General features: G+C 37.8%; 1 protein-coding gene across 11 annotated transcripts in view; it reads left to right on the plus strand.

Annotated features, from left to right (window-relative positions):
• unc13bb (unc-13 homolog Bb (C. elegans)) overlaps window positions 1-12,415 on the plus strand; it is a 65,168-nt gene that overhangs the window by 45,667 nt on the left and 7,086 nt on the right. For 6 of the 11 annotated variants that reach the window (XM_085279127.1, XM_085279135.1, XM_085279129.1 and 3 more), the window contains 23 exons: window positions 112-158; window positions 254-332; window positions 1,183-1,257; window positions 1,460-1,679; window positions 1,911-2,138; window positions 2,228-2,369; window positions 2,587-2,756; window positions 4,401-4,516; window positions 4,979-5,142; window positions 5,636-5,786; window positions 5,941-6,009; window positions 6,198-6,287; window positions 6,463-6,600; window positions 6,726-6,856; window positions 7,075-7,160; window positions 8,351-8,477; window positions 8,628-8,724; window positions 8,974-9,117; window positions 9,614-9,691; window positions 9,844-9,921; window positions 10,090-10,110; window positions 10,591-10,632; window positions 10,770-10,802. In XM_085279127.1, the coding sequence (XP_085135253.1) occupies window positions 112-158; window positions 254-332; window positions 1,183-1,257; window positions 1,460-1,679; window positions 1,911-2,138; window positions 2,228-2,369; window positions 2,587-2,756; window positions 4,401-4,516; window positions 4,979-5,142; window positions 5,636-5,786; window positions 5,941-6,009; window positions 6,198-6,287; window positions 6,463-6,600; window positions 6,726-6,856; window positions 7,075-7,160; window positions 8,351-8,477; window positions 8,628-8,724; window positions 8,974-9,117; window positions 9,614-9,691; window positions 9,844-9,921; window positions 10,090-10,110; window positions 10,591-10,632; window positions 10,770-10,802 (2,526 nt within the window). The remainder of the gene's footprint in view (window positions 1-111; window positions 159-253; window positions 333-1,182; window positions 1,258-1,459; window positions 1,680-1,910; window positions 2,139-2,227; window positions 2,370-2,586; window positions 2,757-4,400; window positions 4,517-4,978; window positions 5,143-5,635; window positions 5,787-5,940; window positions 6,010-6,197; window positions 6,288-6,462; window positions 6,601-6,725; window positions 6,857-7,074; window positions 7,161-8,350; window positions 8,478-8,627; window positions 8,725-8,973; window positions 9,118-9,613; window positions 9,692-9,843; window positions 9,922-10,089; window positions 10,111-10,590; window positions 10,633-10,769; window positions 10,803-12,415) is intronic. The other 5 variants (XM_085279136.1, XM_085279137.1, XM_085279133.1 and 2 more) reach the window with 4 other exon arrangements.

Here is a 12,415-nt window from a genome sequence, read left to right on the forward strand (position 1 = left end):
GAGGTCAAACTCAACCAAGCCTGGTTCCACAAACACCACTCCTCTCATAACATAGTTCTTTATGTCTTTGTAAGCCACTAGCCTAAATTCTCACATTTAAAATACTTACAGGTCAGAGATGTTGAACCCAGTACTCGACAGGCATGGGTCAAAACAGGGTAAGTTATACATAGTGTTGTATTGGTGAAGTTTGGTTAGATTAAATAAATTTGTATTTTAAACCTAAATAAAAACTGTTTTGCTTGTTCCGTAGTGGAGGCTCTGGTCTGTATGGAATTGACAGTATGCCGGACCTACGTAAAAAGAAGCCTATCCCATTGGTCAGCGATGTGGTCAGTACTCACCTATTGTTTATTTTCCTATAAATACACCGTATTTTGTATCTCATTCAGTTTGTTTTGTTCTTTACTGTGAGTGTTTCTGTAAATGAGACCAGTACAACAATAGTTTTTGTTTGTTTGTTAGTTTTTCTTTTACACTGAATTTGGGATGGAGTTGTTTCAAAGAATGGAGACAAATATGAAATCAGCCTGCTAATGTCTCTCTCCCTCCTCTCTTAAACCCAAAATTATTCCCCACAACTCTCTTGAATGCATTCACTCTCCTTGGTCAGGCTATGGTAAGTTATAGAACCTAGTTGACACTCCCTTTTCTACTGAAGTACAAAATAAACTAGGACAGTTAACAGTAGTCACCAGGCATAGTATGTTGATCTCTGCCATACTTCCTGTTTATTACAATTGAAGACATTTGCATGTGTCCTTTTGGTCCTGGGTTACTTTTCTTTCTATTCAACATTCCCATCAAAATACATTGCTAACAGGTCATTCCCTCACCTTTTGGTTAACGTTGTTTTTCTTCTTTTTGATCAAATTGACTGGATAGAATAAACTACTAACAAAGGCCTGTCTATGTTTTATAATGTTGACTTTGGGCTAACTTGCTTGGTACTAATAATACTCACATGGGTTCTCACCATATGGTAAGTGTTCATCAAGTTCATAGAATAAAGATAATAACAATTCTATTAACCACCTTTATAACTAACCCCTCAAACCTTTTAACTATATTGACTTTTATTGTTGCAGAACTGTTTTTCAGTGTGCTTGGTTGTGGGTTGTTTTGACTTTGTACACAAACTTTGCTGATTTTTTTTTTCTTTGTATTTGTCATGTTGTTCAGTCCCTTGTCCAAGCCAGGAAGGCAGGAATCGCATCTGCAATGGCTGCTCGATCATCAATTAAGGATGAGGAGCTGGTGAGTATGCGGGGGAAAAAAAACTTCTGCTTTGCATCTTGGAGATTGTCGGTTTCAAAAACTTCCCAGTGACACAGTTTTCATGGTTGTGACTCCATCGGCCTTTCAGCATAAGCACGTCCTTATAACTGATAAGGGGTTTTTTTTTGTTTTTGTTTCCCTGGATTAGGACTTTTAAAAATAGATCTTCTTCCTTCTGTAGAAAAATCATGTCTACAAGAAGACCCTGCAGGCTCTTATCTACCCCATATCTTGCACCACACCACATAACTTCGAGGTGTGGACAGCGACTACACCTACATACTGCTATGAGTGTGAGGGGCTCCTGTGGGGAATCGCACGGCAAGGCATGCGTTGTTCTGAGTGTGGTGTCAAGTGCCATGAAAAGTGCCAAGAATTACTGAATGCTGACTGTCTGCAGCGTGAGTACTAAGGAAATGTTTCACAGAAGTTTCCATCAGGGATCTGAAACTACATTTTTACGTTATCGGGAAGCTGTTTCATTACAATTTTGTCTCAAATGTTTAAGAATATTTTCCCCACATTAAAAATCATTTTTATTTAACTTGTAACCACTGAAGTGGCATATGTATATTTTTTAGTTTCAAGCCTTTTCGGTCTGTTTTTTCTTTTTTTTTTTAATAAATATTTAGGTGCGGCAGAGAAGAGCTCTAAGCATGGAGCTGAAGACCGCACTCAAAATATCATCATGGCCATGAAGGACAGGATGAAGATCAGGGAAAGGAACAAACCAGAAATCTTTGAGCTGATCAGGGAAGTGTTTGTCATCAGCAAAGCCATCCATGCACAGCAGATGAAAACCATCAAACAAAGCGTATTGGATGGGACGTCAAAGTGGTCAGCCAAGATCACAATCACAGGTATTTTGCCATCACAGCTCAACGACAACTTTGGAGCTATGTTACATGTGCTCTCTGTAATTTTTTATTGTTTCTTATGTCTTGGTTAGTTGTTTGTGCACAAGGACTTCAGGCAAAAGACAAGACAGGATCCAGTGATCCGTATGTCACTGTTCAGGTGGGCAAGACCAAGAAGAGAACAAAGACCATCTATGGAAACCTCAATCCAGTCTGGGAGGAAAAGTTCCATTTGTGAGTCGTTTCTTGGTTATGAAATCAAAAAAGTTGTTGGGGGGGGGTTGTTGTGTTTTGTTTTGTTTTTTGTTCCTTGAGTGCTTGTTATCAGTAGTGCTATAAGTGCTCACCTTAATTACTCCCTTGTAGTATCTATCATCTTGTAACTTAATATTATTCAGTTTATGTTTCTTTTTTGCTCCTTTTTTTGTTTTGTTTTGTTTTGTTTTGTTAGTGAGTGCCACAATTCCTCAGACCGAATCAAAGTGCGAGTGTGGGATGAAGATGATGACATCAAGTCCAGAGTGAAGCAGCGTCTGAAGAGGGAATCTGACGATTTCCTGGGACAGAGCATCATTGAAGTCCGAACGCTGAGCGGAGAAATGGATGTCTGGTATAACCTGGGTCAGTTGGCTTTCTTGTCTTTTTTTAATAGACATCATGAAGAAAACTGTATAGCATATGCGGAGGGGAGGCAGCGTCACAGAACGCACAGTGTAAGTGGTCATAATGGGTCCTCGACAGCGCAATCTGAGAGGTAGTGTGAATATGACTTTCAAGTAAAGCTCAGCTAAATTTATTTATGTATTTATCTTTTTTGTTAAATGCATCAATACCTACTAAAACTCCCAATATCTACTCCCAATCTTTTGGTCACACCTTGTATCATGTTACCATGCCTGTTTATAACCTGGATCTCATCTGCTTGTTACATCAATTTCACATCTGTATGTTTTTGTTTGGCGCTAAAAGCCTTGCTTTCAGCAAGTCCAGTCTGTTGTTTGTACCTCATTAGTCACATCTCCTTTCCCTGCAGCAAACATATTTATACCCAGGCATGTTGCTTCCCTAAGGCCTGTGTTGGTCTGCATGAAAATACTAGCTTATTTGATTACATTTTAAATGAGTTTCTCCCTGCTAGCAAGAAGTTGTGATAATTTTAAGGAAAAAGTTTCACGATAATCCCCCAATTCTATCCCTAGGGTGTGCAGGCAGTTTCATTAGGATGATGCCTGAACAAAATAATTAACAAGTATACAGGATCTGATTTCTCAGGCCTGTGTGCTAGTCTACATGAGCACTAGTTGTGCAGCATGAATATATGTAGCTTGAATACCTCTCAGGATAAAATCTAATCCCAGTCTTGTGGGCAAACAAATGTTGTCTTTAGAATAATATTTCTGAATTACTGTCTCTGCGTCTTCGTATCTCTTCATATGTTGTATGTAAGGGTGAGGTGTTCACTTTTCTTAAGCACATTTTTTTGTTCATACTTGATTAAAGTGCTAAAATTGACCTGACAGCAGCAGTAATAAATCTTCAAGTGCAACAGCTTGTCACTGAATATGAATGTGCCCATAAATCTACCGTTGTTGTTGTTTTGTGTGGGGTTTTTTTTGTTTGTTTTTTTAAGCTAGGAGATTTGACTTGCTTGGTTTAATATCTCCCTGAAAACTGTATGATCAAATATTTATTTTGATAGGTTTTATTATGAATTGGATTTGAATGCTTAATTAATGATTAATGATGTAATATACCTAGTTCATGAGAGAAAGGGGGGAAAAAACAAAACATTTTCACTATCTCTTTCTCCCTCCCTCTCTGACTCTCTTCCTTTCACCTCCTGATATGTGATTATCAAGTAGCAGCACTCCAGTCGGAAATCGACCACTCTAGCGACATGTACAAATTACCCCAAATGATTTGCCTGTCAGGGCAAATAGCAGGGGTGAGCCGCCAAGAACTCCACCTCCAGAAACACTCTAGCTCAAATGTCTTCTGTTATCAGGCACAGACTCATGCAGCCCATTGCCTTTGTTACACTCACTATCAGCTGGAGGACTTCTATTATCATCGCTGACTCTGGACGACCATCAAACTGTAGAAACAGAAGCCCTTACAATAGAATTGCCAAGCTAATAGTCTGTGATTAGGGTTGTGTTAACAGACCTAGTTTAGAGTGCCTTTGGTGTCACAGATTTGGACTCAAGTTATGAATCAAGACATTCCCGATGTGCATCTGATTGACTGTTTTGTACTTAAATACAGAGAAGAGGACAGACAAATCAGCTGTGTCTGGTGCCATTCGCCTCCAAATCAACGTGGAGATCAAAGGAGAGGAGAAAGTGGCTCCATATCACGTGCAGTACACTTGTTTGCATGAGGTATATGATTCACAGAATCACGATTAATTACCTAGACACGCTGGATATTCAGCAACTTCTCCACACAAAGGGTTTGCATAAGTGGTTGCAACCACTATTGTAGCTGTTTCAATGTGTTGCACAGATTGACTGCAGACGTGATAGATTTGGACAGGATTAAAGGCACAGTGATATTTCCATAATCCAACCTCTTCCCTGAAAAAAACAAATCAAATTTTGAATCAGGGCTAAAGGACCTGTGCTTATGAAACTGAAAATCCTATAATCTGTCAAACCAAAGCTTTTCAAGTCTGTATTCTACACACATCCAGTAAAAATAATATTAAGCGTAAATTGCAACAATCTCATCATATTTGTTTCAGTAAAAAGCCACCATAACTTTACCATCACTTCTCACGCTTTAGTGTTAGCTCTGAAGTTCATGTGAATTAGATCAAGTCTGTCCATTTCTTCCCATTACAGAACTTGTTCCATCATTCAACTGATGTACTTGGTCAAGGTGTGGTAAAAATTCCAGAGGCTCGTGGAGACGATTCTTGGAAAGTCTACTTTGATGATGTGGGACAGGAAGTAGTGGATGAGTTTGCCATGCGCTATGGGATTGAGTCCATCTACCAGGCCATGACGTGAGTCTAAAAACACAGTGAATTGGACTGTCTTCTTACCTGTCAATATGTGTTACCTCTTTATTCCCCATGTTCCTTTCCCTGTCTTTTGAGGTCATATCAATAAACCTCTTGGTGCCATTGTCATTCTCTGGCCTTCAGATGAGGTACAGTCAATTATAAACAGGGTGAGGATGGATGTGTCTCACTGCAGTGTCATCATCCATACAGATGACTATTAGCTAGGTCAATCATTCGCAGAAAAATGCTTCAGTGGGCTATTATTCAGTCTAAATGTGTCAGGTAGGTGATGGGCAGATAGCACGACAATTCCTAATAGAAATTGTCACGTGAAAACAAGAGCCTGTAGTACATGCAGACTGTCCAAATAAAGGTATTTGAACTGGATGCTGACATTATTGCAACAAAGTGTAAGCAGGTACACATTGTTGAAGAAGTCTTAAGGCCTCCCACCCAAGTACTTACCAAGCTTTGCATTTGCTACTCTATGCAGGCACTTTGCCTGTCTGTCTTCTAAGTACATGTGTCCTGGAGTCCCTGCAGTGATGAGCACCCTGCTGGCCAATATCAATGCCTTCTACGCCCACACAACAGCCTCCACCAATGTTTCTGCCTCCGACCGCTTTGCTGCTTCTAATTTTGGGGTTTGTACTACTGACACACACACAGACACAGTAAAGTACTTTGTTTTGTTTTATTTTCTCTTCCTTTCTTCGCTATTGCATTTTATGCACAAATAGATTGCCAAACTTCTTTCTAATATAGGAACATGTTTTTTCCCCTTTTCTTCCCATACAGAAAGAACGCTTTGTCAAGCTCTTAGACCAGCTGCACAACTCCTTACGCATTGACCTTTCTAGTTATAGGGTGAGATTCTTGTATCACTACTAGTGTCTTGTTTTCTAAATGTACATGTCTAATATTTTTGTGCCAGTAAAAAACAAAAAAAAGAATTTTTTTCATCATCTGATCAATGAATATTTTTTGTGCAAATTGTGCCAACAGTCTTTGAAAAGTGTGAAAACTTGTAAACTAAACGTGTTTTTCTTCTTTAGAATCACTTCCCTGCCAGCAGCAAGGATCGCCTGCAAGATCTGAAATCCACTGTGGACCTTCTAACCAGCATTACCTTTTTCAGGATGAAGGTAGGTAACATTGCATATTCTTTATCTGTAGTTCAGCTTTGTAGTATCTTCTTATCAGTTTGTTGACTTGAATGTTTTTTCCCTTGAAGTTGTTGCCAGATATTGACAAGTTGATAAAATATCCCTTGTTTGCAGTCATCTACTGACTCTGTAGCTATCTTCATCTTCTTTCCAGGTCCAGGAGTTACAGTCTCCGCCCAGAGCCAGTCAAGTTGTGAGGGATTGTGTCAAAGCTTGCCTCAACTCTACATACGACTACATTTTCAATAACTGCCACGAGCTGTACAGCAGACAATACCAGCCTGTGGACACGGTGAGTCACACAGCTGCAGGATACAATGTGCAGCTATCAGACTCTGTAGCAGCAGGCCGGTGAATAAATGTTTCAATAAAGGGGCGACTATAATGTTAACTGTTTTCCTTTTGGTTTTTATTCAGAACAAGGAGGAGCTTCCTCTGGAGGAGCAGGGTCCAAGCATCAAGAATCTGGACTTCTGGCCCAAACTCATCATGCTCATTGTTTCCATCATTGAAGAAGACAGAAACTCCTACACACCTGTACTGAACCAGTGAGTCATGCAACTCTACTCCTAAAATATTCAAGCCGCTTGAATACATCAAAATCAGGTCTCCTTATTTTTAGGTTTTACTTCAACTGCAGTAGTTCAACAAAATGTTTTTCTTGATTCTTTTTCCAGAGATCTAGGACATTTTTATGGATGCTTGCATTAATTAAACTCAGGAATCCACTAGGTTTCACCTTGTCACATCTTCCCATCTGTCTCAGGTTCCCTCAAGAACTTAATGTAGGAAAGGTGTCAGCAGAGGTCATGTGGACATTGTTTGCACAGGACATGAAGTATGCTATGGAAGGTAGGTCTTGGTATTCTGGACTCTTTATAAGATTATTCTGCTGGGTTAGACTGTGGAGGTGCACTGTAGTTTGTCTGCTAGAAGTAAAGGAAAAAGCTGGAGAGTCAGGGTGTGATAACAAGCATATGAGAAAAGAAGCTCTGGGAACCTAAAATGACCAGAAGGGGAGAGGAAATACTGGGGTAGCAATGACACAATGGAACAGAAGAAGTTGGAGAGAATATAATAAATGTGCTAGGATTGAAAGCTGCTTATGTGTCCCTGGAGCCTCTCTGCACTTTTTCTCTATTATACTGTACTCCACAGCGCTATTGGTGTTCAGAGACACCCGGTTTTTATTCTAGCCCTTGTCCTCAAAATGAATCCCCTACAGAGACTAGTGTGAAATATCTGTTTCACAAAATGCATCAAAACACACAAGTGGCGCCTTCTTTATTTTCAATCTGAATAAACATGAAAAGTTCATAGATGGAGAGTTTGCTACAGAGACGAAACACTGAGTGCTTATGATTCAAAGCTCTAGCTGTTATTTTTAAGCATGTCAATAAAAAAGAACCTGCATCTGCTCATTTTAAGGCTAATCAATATTTTGTAAACATTTTAAAGTTCTCACAGTCTTTGATTGTATTACTACCTTATATCTGTGTAGCTGCAGTTCAAGCAGGCCACGCCATTGCTTGATATTAATACATCTCATCTCAGAAAAAACATTCAAAGCGAATAAAGCAAAGACTTTTAGAATTTAGTCACACCACATTCTACAGTGAGCAAATACATAAAATGGGATTAGTGTGTGTGTTCTTTCGTCTTTGTTGAGCATTAGGCCGTCAGAGAACATGTTTCCCAAAGAAAGCTTTTGGATTAGTCCGATTTTTTTTTTCCTTTAATAAGAGGATACTGTAGAATTATTTTACAAGTTCATTCAGAATTTAAGTGAAGAACAACGACATACACTAGAATTTAGAAACGATTTCATGTTAAGGTGGGTTTTTTGGGGGGGGGGGGGCGGGGGTTGTATGCATTGGGGTTCTTTGAGGTTTTGTTACAATACTCAGATGTCCATATGCACCATATGATTGCTTCACCTTACCTTTTGGCTGTCTTATATTAGCTTTTACTAAAATGGGGACGTTGACTTTAATCTTCACATCCCTAAGTTCATATGGCTCCTTATGTTTTTAAACCGGCAGAGCATGAGAAGCACAGGCTGTGTAAGAGCACAGACTACATGAACCTGCACTTCAAGGTCAAGTGGCTCTACAATGAATATGTCAAGGAGCTGCCAGTGTTTAAGGGTGTTGTACCAGACTACCCATCGTAAGTGCATTTGACCTTTTCAGTGACAGGCACAAGAAAAGGCAAATGTTATTGCCTTTTTTGACTTTGATAATCCATCTAAACAAAGATAAAAGGAACTGTGTTAAAAAAAAAAAAACATATTTGCTAATCTTTATTTCTCACTTTTAGATGGTTTGTGCAGTTTGTGCTACAGTGGTTGGACGAAAATGAGGAAGTATCTATGGAATTTATGAATGGAGCTCTGGAAAGAGACAAAAAAGATGGAGTAAGAAAACTAGAACTTACCCTTTGATATGATATCTCTACGATACCTTTGAGGTTCTAATTTAAAATAGTGCTGAACTGAAAAAAGTTATCTTTGTGTTTACAGATACAGCCATGCTATCAGCATGGGGACATTAAAAAGCTGCTTTAAAATCTTGTTGATGTTCTTTAACATTCTGCTTGTAGATGTTGTTTTATCTACTATATGAGTGTTGATAAGAAGTAAGTGTCATTTGTGCACTCATCTCAGTTCCAGCAGACATCTGAGCATGCTCTGTTCTCCTGCTCTGTGGTGGACATCTTCACCCAGCTCAACCAGAGCTTTGAGATTATCAAGAAATTGGAATGTCCTGATCCTAGGGTCATGGCTCAGTATAGTCGCCGCTTTTCCAAGGTAATGTACTCCACCCGATGATGACATTTAAAGTCAAACTAGCTTGATCGAGCTGCATGAAATATGGTGTGCATTTGTGTTTAACAATTCTAGAATTAATAAAGATTTGCTTTAAACTTCCAATGTTTCTGAAAAATGACCACGAAATATGAGGGAAAAAACTATTAAACCACTATAGCAATGTCTTGTGGGACATTTTGACTTTTTGCAAAAGAGAATTTTTATATTGCTGGATTAAAAAGAATTGTTGAACTAGGCATAACAGTTCCCCCCTGTGGAAAAGTCTGCTGAGAAAAATGTCCTACTTTAGAATTTGTTTGTCTCCTTGCTACAGAATACATTAAAGCACATTTTGGAATATTTATGTTGATTAGCGAAACCCCCGAAGTACAATATTATCCCCCTTTGAAGAGATAAGAGAGAAATTTGATTTTAAATAGCTTTTTTTTTTTCGTAAATGCCGTTTAAATGCCTTTATTTCTACCTGTCTTTACAGACAATTGCCAAAGTTCTTCTGCAGTACAGTGCCATGCTGACCAAGAATTTTCCATCTTATATTGACAAAGAGAAGATTGTAAGTTTTTTTTTTTTTTTCCTGCCAATTTCTGCCATGTTTTTTTCAGCCAATTCTGCCAGTTGTGCTGAAAAAACATTTATTACATTGGACATGATACATAAAAAAAGATCACAAAATCACTCTTAACGTCTCTCTCTGTCTTCTTGTAGCCCTGTGTATTAATGAATAATGTTCAGCAGTTAAGAATCCAGCTGGAAAAGATGTTTGAGTCAATGGGTGCCAAACAGGTGAGTCTAAGTATGATGGATATGAAGACATGATGCATGATGGTATCCGGTTTTGTTAATAAATTGGTAGCGTCACTCGTGTAGAAAAAAAGAAAAACATCAGTCATTCATGAAATTACATTTTAAATTTGCTGTACAACAGTTGCATTTGTGTCTTTCATGTGTCAGATTGCAATACAAGAAGCATTGGTGCGTACAGTAGTGGTAGTTTAGCTAATTTAAAGTAAATGGCAAATGTTAATGGATTAAGATGTGTTAAGATGTGACATAGTAGCATTTGCTTACGCTTTGAATATTATCTTATATTCAGATCTGTATGCTTAATGCCTGATGTGAAGCTGTCAGTGAAAGTGTAGCCCTAGATCAGTGGTTACAGTGGTTAGCCCTATGCTTCTTAATAGACAGAGTATTGAAGCAGAGACTTAATTTAGTCATGTCCTCCATATCAATATTGTAGCTAGAGCATTGAAAATCAATAGCTTTTCTCCTAGCTGTTACCTCCCCACTGCCTTCATTCCCTACAACATTTCTGCATGCAGTATCATAGCTATATGGAACCCTTTTTAAAAATTTTTTATTTAACTTATACTGTTGGAGTGATCGTAGGATGATAGCTGTGGGATGCTGTAGCCTATATTTCAACCAAATGTTTTCACTTTACAATTGAAGCAAAATGAAATCATAGAAGAGGAGGAGGAAGAAGAAGAAGAGGTACGGTTCCAATATAGTCTGGTCAGGGTGGATATTTATCCATATAAATGTACATCTTTCTAATATAATTAAATCATTTTCATGGTGTGCTGTGGAGCACCGTATTGATTATTTCCTTTATGCTGTGGCTTGAGTAGCAGGTTGCAATTGAGGATGAAGCAAAGGCTCCGGTGGGTATTGTGGATTGCAGCAGTTAGACTTTAACTAATCAATAATTACATTTATTGTAATATATCATAGTTCAGTCTTGTTAGCCTGTAGTTTACATTGTGCAATATTTACTTTAAACCAGTAGTGTCATAATCTTATGTAGTCCACAACCTTCCTTTATCATGCAGAGTAGCTGAAGTACCCTCTCAAAGCTCTTGTGTGTCACAGTGAATGTTGATTTAGCTTCCTTAGCTTGTAGATCGGTTGCAATTTTGGGGGTGATTCCTTTTTTTAATATAAGTGTAACCTGCTGATTCCATTTGTTTTTTCTAAGAACTATCACTGAGCATATACAAACAGAAACATCTTCTCTTTGTTATAAAATCTTTTTAAAATATAAGAAGATGTTAAACGTTGTAAAAAAAAAAAAAGATACAAATAACAACGTTCTCGTTACTTTTAGCCTTTGTTAGCTTCTTTGAAGTAAGTCTATTCAGCTTGGTTAAGGTCATTTGAGTGTGTTATTGTGTTTGCTTTTACAAACGTTTTAATTGTGGTCTCCTTCCAAGCTGCTTTGGTGAACTTTGCGTCTAATGACGTGTTAGCCTGTAGCTGTTAATGTGTGCACATCTACTTGCCTGCGCGTGTTGCGCATATATTACAGTTCTTGACCTTCATTGGTGCGTTTGTTTTTGTAGTTTGATTGTCGTGTTTATTTTTAGGGTGATTCCTCAACATAATCATAGATGAAAGGCATTAACTGAAACATAGTGAATGCTCTGTGTGTGCGGGTGTCTCAGACTGGCACTTCCATTAATTACATCACTGAATATTGAGTAAAAGGAAAATAATTTGCATAATATTATTACAAAATCTTATTCCTTGACTGTGATGGGTCACTGACGGATTTTCTATATTTGTTATATTGATATATATACATGTGTATATATGGTATATTTCTGCTCACATTCTGCAACTTCTGTCAGTGCTGTGCTACTGGAAACAGAATTTTCCAGAGGAACCTACCCAAGGGATAAATACAGTTTCATCTAATCCAATCTATCTAATCTAATCATATTTACCACCACCTTTTTATCACCTACTTTAACCCATGTGGTAGTAATAATAGGCAGGTAACCTGTATTGTGAATTATTATGATTATTTACAATATTGACTAGAAATAACAGGTACTTGTATTTTGCTTCATGTCTCTTAATGCAATTACATAAATAATATGTGATATTTTACTGTAAAACCAATATAATAGTGATAACAAATTAACAGTTAATTAAAAAAATATTAATTTAGCATAAATATTCCATTTAGCAATACCTTATCGACAACAAATTACCACAAATTCAATAGAAAGAAAGCCACAATGGATAGCTACTGAGCTTAACTGTCTGATAAACTAAATGCAGCAAAATGTGGTGTTGCTACTGCCCCATTTACTTAAATTAACACAAAGTTGGTATCAAAATAAAGACATTTCTTTTGCGGACTAGGAAACTTTAACTAGGAAAGTCTTAATATGAATATTTTTTAGCTTATTTTACCCATTACTCTCTTGCTAGTTGGCTAATAAAGCACTCACTCTTTTTTACAGTCCAGTTCAGCTCTTCATTCATTGAA

The sequence above is a fragment of the Mchenga conophoros genome, linkage group LG7 (genome assembly GCF_057382185.1).
Source record: "Mchenga conophoros isolate Kocher_MC1m ecotype Shallow Benthic linkage group LG7, M_conophoros_male_GT1.1, whole genome shotgun sequence".
In the NCBI taxonomy this organism is placed as follows: domain Eukaryota; kingdom Metazoa; phylum Chordata; class Actinopteri; order Cichliformes; family Cichlidae; genus Mchenga; species Mchenga conophoros.